The sequence below is a fragment of the Nyctereutes procyonoides genome, unplaced genomic scaffold (genome assembly GCF_905146905.1).
Source record: "Nyctereutes procyonoides isolate TBG_1078 unplaced genomic scaffold, NYPRO_anot_genome, whole genome shotgun sequence".
NCBI lineage: Eukaryota > Metazoa > Chordata > Mammalia > Carnivora > Canidae > Nyctereutes > Nyctereutes procyonoides.
The window spans coordinates 28,066,209-28,076,779 of NW_026575142.1; the positions used below are offsets into that span (position 1 = coordinate 28,066,209).

General features: G+C 37.1%; 1 protein-coding gene across 1 annotated transcript; it reads left to right on the plus strand.

Annotated features, from left to right (window-relative positions):
• Window positions 1-9,928: 9,928 nt before the first annotated feature.
• Window positions 9,929-10,201, plus strand: LOC129498831 (non-histone chromosomal protein HMG-17-like). Its single transcript, XM_055308386.1, has one exon. The coding sequence runs from the start codon at window positions 9,929-9,931 to the stop codon at window positions 10,199-10,201; it is 273 nt and encodes a 90-aa protein (XP_055164361.1).
• The last annotated feature ends 370 nt before the right edge of the window (window positions 10,202-10,571 follow it).

A 10,571-nucleotide genomic window follows, 5' to 3' on the forward strand; every position in this document is an offset into this window, starting at 1 on the left:
ACTCCAGTACTGGGCATGGTGATTTGCCCAGAGCATGAACCTAATTCATGTTCCTTGACGTGTAGTAGCACAGGCCTGGGAGTCAGATGGACATTGTGCAAATCCCTACTCTGCCAGTTGCTATGAATCTTGGGCAAGTTACTTAATCTTTCTGTGCCTCAGTCTCATCATCTGAAAAATTGGGAAAATAGGAATGCATACATCATAGGGCTACCGCAAGCCTTAACTGAGATAATAAATATAAAGGGCTTAAGATAATGCCTGGGCCCATAGTGAGCCTTTAATAAGTATCAGTCACAATTATGAGATGTAGAATAGCACAATGGTTGAAAGTAGGATCCCGAAGCCATGCTAGCGGAGTTTTAATACCCATTCTACTTATTTGTCCTAACTTTTCTAGGATCACCTTAATTTCTTTATGCCAGTTTTTATATCACAAACATTCAACAAACACTAATGCTTTACAAAAAGCCTAAATGAATGAAATATTTAAAAGGTAAAATTAATCCAAGGGAAGTAGTTAAAACAATGCCATTGCTACATTTGATTTTGGTTCATGGCCTTGTTTTCCACACTGATATTAACACAAAATGTTCCATTAGATGTGCCCACTTTGCAAACCAGAGAACACGTCTATGTTCTGTCTTTCTTTTCCATTTCCCACTCCCACCATATCAGTCATTACAAGTGATTCAAATTATGAGTAGTCATGGTGTCAGAAGGAACTCATATCAATACCTCTCATAAGAGAACATGGCAAGCATTTCCCTAATTAGCCAAGTCTTACAAATAGAAGTATTTGGGAAAGGGGATGGATTGATACCATCTTATAGGGAAGGAAGAATTGGATTTAAGCGCTAGACTGTCTCACCTCTCACATTACCCAGGAGAATTAAAAAAGTAAAATAATATCCTAGGAAACTGCATGGAAGTTTCTAGTATGAAAGACTTTTAGTGACTTATTGCTGTTTGCAGTAGAGTTTCATAGTTTCTGACAGTATAAAGCTTGCTAAGGAAAAAAAAGATACCACCACCCACATTTTGTCTGGAGTTAATATGTATTTTTCCTCTTGTCAGAGTGTGGGAGGCTCTCTGTTTATATAATTACAGCTTTCAAAAATCACTTAAATAGACATGAGCAAAGAAGTGAAATTGCATGTGGAGTATTCGGATGACACTGAATCTGTCAGGTCTATGGGATTTTCATATAAAAACTGAGATGTTTTTTGACTCTCACTTGGATGGAACTGTGCTTTGCTGGAGAATGGGAAACAGCTTTTCCATATTGCTGACAATCTTGACAATGGTCCTGATGAATTATCTGTACTAGACACGCTCTCAAACCAACTGAATTCACTTCTGTCAGGGAGATTTGGAGAAAAGCAATGAGCTTTGTCTTTTCCTGCAGCCTGGGGCACTTTACACCCCAAGAGATTCCTCCACCCCAAGGAGGAGGAAGGCACACTCAGACCAAACTTGTTACCCTTTTTCTTCCGTTCCTAATGGGCTATCCTGGTATCATAGTAAGATGTAAGAACAGAAATCTGAGAAGCAGGCAGTCGTGATGGAATTATGCTTGTATTTGTGAGGCGTGAGTATTAACCTTTAGTCAACTTGCTCATTTTATTTATTTTTTTTTGAACAGGGAAAAAATAATTATCAGTGTCTTCCTTGACATTGTTTCTGTTTTCTTCTCTCATACTTCACAGTTAAAAATTTATTTTACTTTACTTTTTACTTCTAAGCAGTTTTACTGAGGTAAAATTAATAGACCTTAAGCTGCACATTTTTAAAATATATAATTTAAGTTCTGACATATGTATACACCCTTGTAGCCAATCATTAAAATCAAGACAATAAACATATCCATCATGCCCAAAATAGTTTTCTTGTTCCACTTTTTAATCTCTCCCTCCTGCTCCGCCCTGTTTTCCACCTCACCTTTCCCCACTGCTGCCCCACCCCAGCCCTTGGCAACCTGCTGCTCTGCTTTTTGTCTTGATGGATTGGTTTGCACTTTGTAGAATTTTATAGAAATGGAATCATATAGAATGTACTCTTTTTTTGTAAGCCCTTTTTTCACTGAGTGTAATCATTTTGAAATTCATTCATCTTGTAAGTATTAGTTCTTTCTCTTGTAGAGTAGTATTCTATTGTATGGATATATTGCAATTTGTGTTTTCACTCAACTGTCAATGGGCATTTGAATTGTTTCCAAATTTTGGCTACTAGAAATAAGACTGCTATGACATTTGTGTCTAGGTCTTTATACAGATAGATAGATGCTTTCATTCCTCTTCAGTAAATAAAAAAATATATATATTTTATTTATTTATTTGTAGGTTTGTTTGAGAGAGAGAGCGCGCGCACATGCTAGCAGGGAGAGGGGCAACGAGGGAGAGAGAGGGAGGAAGAATCTTGAGGAGACTCGGAGCCCCACATGGGGCTGGATTGCATGACCCTGAGATCATGACCCTAAGATCACGACCTGAGCTGAAACCAGGAATCTGCCACTTAATCAACTGAGCCATCCAGGTGCCCTCTCTTGGGTAAATACCTAAGAATGGAATGTCTGAATCACATAGTTGGTGTATTTTTAACTTCTAGAAAAACTGCTAAACTGATTTCCATAGTGGTTACACCATAGTTGAGAGTGGTCACTGTCTAGACTTCCTGGTTAGGTGGGTCAGCTGGCTGTGTTTAACAATTGGGTAGAGCCCTATGCTGGGCTCTGCTGCTGGGTGAGATTATATGTTGGGCAATACTCTAGGCAGGACTCTGAGGCTGCTCAGTGTCACTGTTTAGGTTGCCTTGTTATACCAGACTATGGGACTATGCTAAACATCTGGGCAGGGAAGGGCACTGGCCTAGCTCCCTGCTGGAGTGAACCATAGAATGTGCTTCTGGATATCTGTGGCCAGGCCTCTCAGAGGGGCAGGATTGGAGGCTATGTTGAACAGGCGGGCAGTAATGGGAATTTACTCCCCTATGGGATGGGTCTCTATAGAATGAGCTCCACAACCAGTATGGCCCATTGGCTGGGGATCCAATCAGATAGAACTGCCAACCCACCTCTCTGGCCTGACAGGGCCACTAGCCCAGCTCTATTGATAGGCAGAGCTGCTGGCTGGGATATCTGCTCAGTGCCACTGCAAGCAGGAATGTGATCCATCAAAATCTGAGGGCTGGTTGCTATAAGCCCCATGCCCCTTTTCCATTTCTATCTGATTCCTAGTGGTGAAGCTCATAGGTTTCTCCAGAGATCCCAGAGAGTGAGACCAGAGTGAGCCTCCCAGGAAGCAAACCATGATGCTGGCAGAACTGAATGTCCACCACTGGGGTCTCTTTTCCTACTGGAGAAACTATAGGCCCAGGAGGGCCCTCTCTGTGTGGTGCTTTCACAGCCTACTGGAGGGGAGCGGTGATGTGGTCATAGTGAAACCACTTACTCCTCTTACCTGTATAATGTGGTCTTCTCAGTCCTTGTTTTGTGGGGTAAGTACTTCAGCATCATCTGAGGATTATGAGATTTCCACAATAGTGTTGTGTGTATAGACAATTGCTAGTCTTCTTATGAGAGGCACTGAAGCCAGGAATGACTTATGTTGCCATCTTGATGACATCCCTCTGTTTCTCTTGGGTTACCTTTGATCGTTTGTGTCTTTCCAAGAAATCGATCAATTATATTGGTCTTCTTAAGAGATTCATTTTTATGATTTCATTGGTTTTATCTATTGTTTTTCAGTTTTCTATTTATTTCTGCTCTTCTATTTATTATTTTTGCTTACTTTGTGCTCTTCTTGTTCTAATACCTTAAAGTTGATCCTGAGACCACTGATTTGAGACATTACTTTTTTTTCTGTTATAGATGATCAGTTCTATAAAATTTCCTCTAATTTACTGCTTAGTGGAATCCTCAAATTTTGATACGTTGTGTTCATACATTCACTTGGTTCACAATACTTTCTAAATTCTCTTTTAAATGTTTTTTTTTAACTCATGTAATTTTAGAATTTAATTTCCAAATTTCTTGGCTTTTCCAAATTCCTTGGGTTTTCCAAAAATATTTCCACTGTTAATTTTGAATTTAGTCTTGTTATGGTCAAAAAACTACTTTGGGTTCTTGAATCTTTTCAAATTTATTGATAGTTTCATTATGGTCTAGAATATGGTCGATCTATGTGTACTTGAAAAAAAAGGGCAATCTTGTAAAGTTGCTTGGAGAGTTCTACAAATGTTAATTTTATGACATTGTTTGATTAGTGTTTTTTTATGTCATATCTTTTTGCTCACTTTCTGTTTAATTGTCCTATAAATTATTGACAGAGGGTATTGCAATATTTGACTGTAATTGTGGATATGTTCATTTCTTGTACTTCTGTTTTGCTTAATGTATTTTGAAGCTCTTTTGTTATGCACCAAAATGTTGTTATGTTCTTTTGATGAATCCACACATTTATCATTAGGAAATGACTTTATAAAAAATCCCTGGTAATATTATCTCCTATAAAATTTACTTTCGCTGATACTAAGTAGTCATTCCAGTTTCATTTGACTAATGTTACTGTGGTATATCTTTTCCTATTCTTTGAATTTTAACAGACTTTTATCTTTCTATTTCAGTGTCTTTCTTGAAGGTGACATGGAGTTAGATCTTGCTTTCGGATTTTAATCTGACAATCTGTATCTTTTAACTGGGTGCTTAGATTATTTGTTGCAATGTGTTTAATTTATATGGTTAGCTTTAAATCTACCATCTTGATACTTATTTTCTATTTGTCACATTCTTTGCTCCTCATTTTCCTCTTTAAAAAAATTTTCTGGGTTAATTGAATACTTTTTATAATCCTATTTTGTCTCTTTGTTTATCTCTTTAGAGACAATTTTTGTTTTGTTGTTTTAGTTATTGCTTCAGGGTTTATTTCTTTTTATTTTTTTTAATCCTCCATGTTGTTCTTTTTTTTTTTGTATATTTTTTATTGGAGTTTGATTTGCCAACATACAGTATAACACCCAGTGCTCATCCCATCAAGTGTCTCCCCCTCAGTGCCCAACACCCAGTCACCCCACCCCTCTGCCTACCTCCCCTTCCACTACCCCTTGTTCATTTCCCAGAGTTAGAAATCCCTCATGTTTTGTCACTCTCTCTACAGTATACATCTTTAACTTATTACAGTCTACCTTTGAGAGACATTATACTTTATGTATATGATAAGAAAATTAAAACAAACTTTCACTTCTTCACTTTTGGCATTTGTAATTTTACTGCCATACATCTCACTTCTAAATGTTATAAACTTCATATCAAATTATTATTATTTTTATGTAAATATTCAATTTTCTTTTTAAAAGATTTAAGTACTAAGAAAAAAATTATATTTTTCTATGTAGTGACCATTTATTGTGATCTTTATTTCTTCATGTATTTTCAACTGGTATTTTTTTTTTCTTTCTAACTGAAGGGTTTCCTTTAACATTTTCCATGAAACAGCTTTGTTGGTGATAAATTATTTCAACTTTTGTATGTCTAGAGGAGCTTTTGTCTGTCATTTTGCAAGATGTTTTCATTGAATAGAGAATTCTAGTACTTTAGACATATTGTTCCTCTGTCTTCTCACTTGTAAAGTTTCTAGCAAGAACTGCCTTGTTCTTTTATATATAACATTTCTCTTCTCTCTGACTGCTTTTATGCTTTTCTTTACTACTAGTCACTATAATTATGCTTACAATGTGTTTTCTGTGATTTCCTTCATGTTTCTTAAGCATAGGTTTATTGAGCTTTTTGAATCCAAGATATATGGTTTTTATTAAATTTCGAAAAAAACTCAGCCATTACTTTTTAATTGTTTCTCTATCATGACCAACCCCTTCCTTTTTTTTTTTTTTTGGAGACTCCAATTATGTGTTTGACTTCTTAAAGTTGACTACAGCTTACTGCCTGCTGATACTCGATTTACTTGTGCGTGTGTGTTTCCTATGTGTTTTTTTGGGGTAGTTTCTATTGATATATCTTCAAATTTACAAATCTTCTCTTCCATAGTGTCTAATCTGCCTTTCATTTCTAAAGTTTAATTTGGGTATTCTCATATAACTTGTTTATCCCACTCAATATTTTCTCTACATTCTCTAAATATAAGAGATATGGCTATAGTAACTATTTTCCTGCCTTTTCTGCTCATTATAACATATGTGTCAATTTTGGGTCTATTTTGTTCGATTTTTCTCATTATAGGTTATATTCTCTGCTTCTCTGACTGCTTGGTAATTTCTCATTGGATGCCTGAGACTGTAAATTTTACCTTTTCTTATGATGGGTATGTTTATGTTGCTACAAATATTCTCAAACTTCATTCAGAGATCCAGTTAATTTCATGCAAATTGATGTTTTTAGATCTTGCTTTTTAGAATGTTTGGTATGACTAGAGCAGAATTAATCCAGGGCTAATTATACCCCACTATAGAAATTAGACTTGTATGAGTACTATACTAAATGTCCCATGGATTATGAGATTTTCTCACATGAGGCTGGTTGAACAGGCAATATTTGTGGCCTGTTGTTAGTACCATTTCTTTCCTTAATATTGGATAATTTTCTCACATATATGATAATACTTTGCTGAATGCTTGAGGGGAATCCTCTGGATGTCTCTAGAACTCTAGAATTTTCTCTCAAACTCTCTCAAAACTATAAACTGTGAATATGACAGGGCTTACTTTATTTGTTTCCCATCTTATGAAGATCACTTTCCACATTGCCTGATATAAAATGTCTTGAAAATCAGTGCTAAATATATGTTTCTTTAACATATAGAGGAGTGCAAGGACAATATTGCACTGTGTCTTTTGCTTCTCCATCATTTTTTAGAATACGAATTTTTCATAGCTTAAAACGATTTAATGGATTATCTTCCTGGGCCTCCTCTTTTTCAGAGAAAAATCTTGTGCTTAAGACAGGAAGTGAGCTGGCCAGACTCGCTGTAGTAATCATCCAGTTATCCTTCTGGGAAGATAGTGCCTCTATGTCGGCAGCACTTAAATGCTAACATCCTGGCTCTAGTAAGTTTGGGATTTTTTTCTTGACTTTCATGTGAGAGGACTATAGTTTCTCTTTGGGGTGTTTCTGCTAAGCTTTCCATTTTGGTCATTGTGCCAAGGGTTTCAAAATTTGCTTGTGAGGATTACAACCTTCCTCCACCTCTGCAACCAGTTAGGGCACAATCACCACTGAGTCCTGCTTGCTGCTGCAGAAACATTTCCCTCCCTTTCTGGTAACTGACTTTGGTTTTAGAACCCAAAGAGCAGATGGACACTGCAGCTGCCTTGTTACTTTGACATGACTTAAAAAGTGAGAGAAGCTAGTGCTTTTATTCTGGATAGGAATTGGATAACTTTTCTCCAAATTCTTGCACATGTGGCCTGGAAAGCTTGCTGGGCCCACTGAAGCCTGATTGCTGCCTGACTTCCTCTAAGAGGTATGACTCATATCCACCACATAGAGGCCTTTTATTATCCAAAACAACAGTGTGGGAGTGGGGAGCCCTCTCTAGGAAATTAAAAGTGCCGAGGGTCAAGAAGAGAGCTCTGCAGGTTTCTGCTGCCCTTTTCTTTCATTCTCTACCAAGTTAGATATCTTCAAATTACCAGCCCATTAGTTTCTCTTTTCCTTTTCTCAGGAGGGTATAGGTCTTTGTTTTTTTAATTCAACTTCTTTAAGAAATCCTACTGCTATCTTCATCTTATATTCACCGGGGTTATCCTGTAGGCTTCTGCTTTTTCAACTTCCCCTGACTGGGTTGGTAAATTTTCTTTTTTTTTTTTTTTATAGAGATCCAGAATGAAGTATGAATGTTATTGTATGATTTACTGATGTGCACTCAATTGAGATTTAATAGTGAGATATGTCTCAGATTTTCTTTATTACCTTGTTCAGATCTTTTATAATATTTATTAATCATTTTCTTCTCTTATACAAGTATTTATTAAATAGCAGTTATGTACCTGGCATTATGATAGATATGGTAGACAGTGGTAAATAGAAATGTACCTCTTTTCAGGAAATTTACAGGTGATCAGTCTACCAATATTTATAGGAAATTAAGAAATTATATAGGGGATCCCTGAGTGACTCAGTTGGTTATGCATCTGCCCTCAGCTCAAGTCATGATCTCAGGGTCCAGAATCCAGCCCCCTGTGAGGCTCCCTGCCCAGTGAGGAGTCTCAGGGAGTCTGCTTCTCCCTCTCCCTCTGTCCCCACCCTCCCCCTCTTGTGTGCTCTCTCTCTCTCTCTCTAATAGGTAAATAAAGTCTTAAAAAAAAGAAATTACATAGATTTTGTTGATCAAAGCACTAAAATTAGTTTATCTTCATTTGAGCTCCATTAGGAATGATTGCTTATGCCTTTGATTAAAAAAATATGCATTTCCTGGTAGTGTTGGTTATCATTTGTATATGTAGAGAAGATCTAGCAGGCATTATTTGTTATTTATTTATGTACTTTTTATTTATTTTCATTATTTGTAATTTAATTAGGACTTCCAATCATGCTATGGTTGAGTAGGCTTCTCCTGAACCTAATATACCTATAGATGAAGTTGTAAATTCTGAAAAACATGCAATGCGTGCACACACACACACACACACACACACACAATGAACTGCAGAGATTTGAAAATGAGCAGAAACAGATTCTGAAGGAGGGTGAACAATCATATAAAGAAGGGCAACATGGGGTAAATGTCCCTTTTTTACAGACTTCAGGCTGAGGAACAGGCTAATGTTGGCACTATTTGGAAGAGCCAAAACTTTAATTAAAAAACTTAATTTTCCTGCCAAAAGAGCCACAGGATAGAATTAGGGGCAGCCAGTTGCTGGGAAGTGAGGGGAAAATTCTAGAGAGGAGGAATCAAGGGAGAAGGAGTCCTAATTATATATGTACATAGGAAAAGGAAGCAGAAGGTTTTTGTTTTACAATTTGGCAATAATCAATAGCTCCTTCATGAAGAATTATTAGGGGTGTGCAAGGCCCTAAATACAGTACTATTTTGTTCTGATTTGGCTATTGTTCTTTGTGAAGAACTCTACAGAATTTGGGAATTTTAAGGTCCTTAGCTTAATACCTTTGTTATTACATCAAATCCTTGAGATTAACCTCCAAAACACTACAGTGTCTACCACATGGCATCAAAGACATTGACCCAAGCACTGGACTTGCTCCTGTAGATACATAAATGAGCATGATTCTATCCATGCTCTCCAGCTACTCACCATCTTAGAAATATTGCTTAACCCATCAGACAGTGTCAGAAGGCATTCTCTGAGCAACAAGTAGATGTCAGAATCCCTGGATGGCCCGTTTGGCCCTAAGGATGCTTCTATTACCGAATTTGTGTCATTGAATTTACTCTCAGAATAAAATTAGATGATCTAAATGTGAGAGAATACATCTGCCATGTTCTTAGAAGATGTCATATCAGCTTACTTAGAAAGATAATTACAATTGTTTAAAGAGGTAATTAGTTTTCTCAAAGTGACAAAATAAGAATTATAGTTTTCCTTTTATTTGCTAAAGATATTTTTCTAATTCCTCCTTTGATAAGCCCTGACATCTAAGATTTCTTACTTACTTGTTTTATTGAGAAGCAAAATAAGGTAGAGGAAGTGCCTTCTGAAACAAGTCTCTTTGAATCCAAATCTTGACTTCACCATTAAGAAGCCATATGACTCCAGATGAGTTAATGCCATATAGGATTGTTATGATGATGGCAATAATACATAGAGAACACTTAAAATCATGCCACAATAAACATTATTTATGATTATTGTTGAGCATTTAAAAAATCTGATGAGAGCAGTGTGAAGAAGAGGCCCGGACTGGCCAAAGCCGCTGCATCCCCACGTCCAGCGCTTATGTCCCAACGCTGTCACCACCATGCCCAAGAGAAAGGCTGAAGGGGATGCTAAAGGAGATAAAGCCAAGGTGAAGGATGAGCCACAGAGAAGAGCTGCAAAGTTATCTGCTAAACCTGCTCCTCCAAAGCCAGAGCCCAAGCCTAAAAAGGCCTCTGCAAAGAAAGGAGAGAAGGTACCCAAAGGGAAAAAGGGGAAAGCTGATGCTGGCAAGGATGGAAATAACCCTGCAGAAAACGGAGATGCCAAAACAGACCAGGCACAGAAAGCTGAAGGGGCAGGAGATGCCAAGTGAAGTGCGTGCATTTTTGATAACTGTGTACTTCTGGTGACTGTACAGTTTGAAATACTATTTTTTATCAAGTTTTATAAAAATGCAGAATTTTGTTTTACTTTTTTTTTAAGCTATGTTGTTAGCACACAGAACACTTCATTGTTGTTTTGGGGGGAAGGGCACATGTCACTAATAGAATATCTCAGAAGCGAGATTGGTAACACGGGGAAAAACATCTTTCCCTTCTAGTTTTGAGAAACTTCCTCTTGGCTCCCAGGAGGAGGAATTCCTTGATGTTGACACACAGGAGCCACCTTGGTGGTGTGGAAAAACTAAAATTCATTTTTTTAGGTCCTCTTCTCCCTTTCTGCCTTCAACATAAACTTGATTC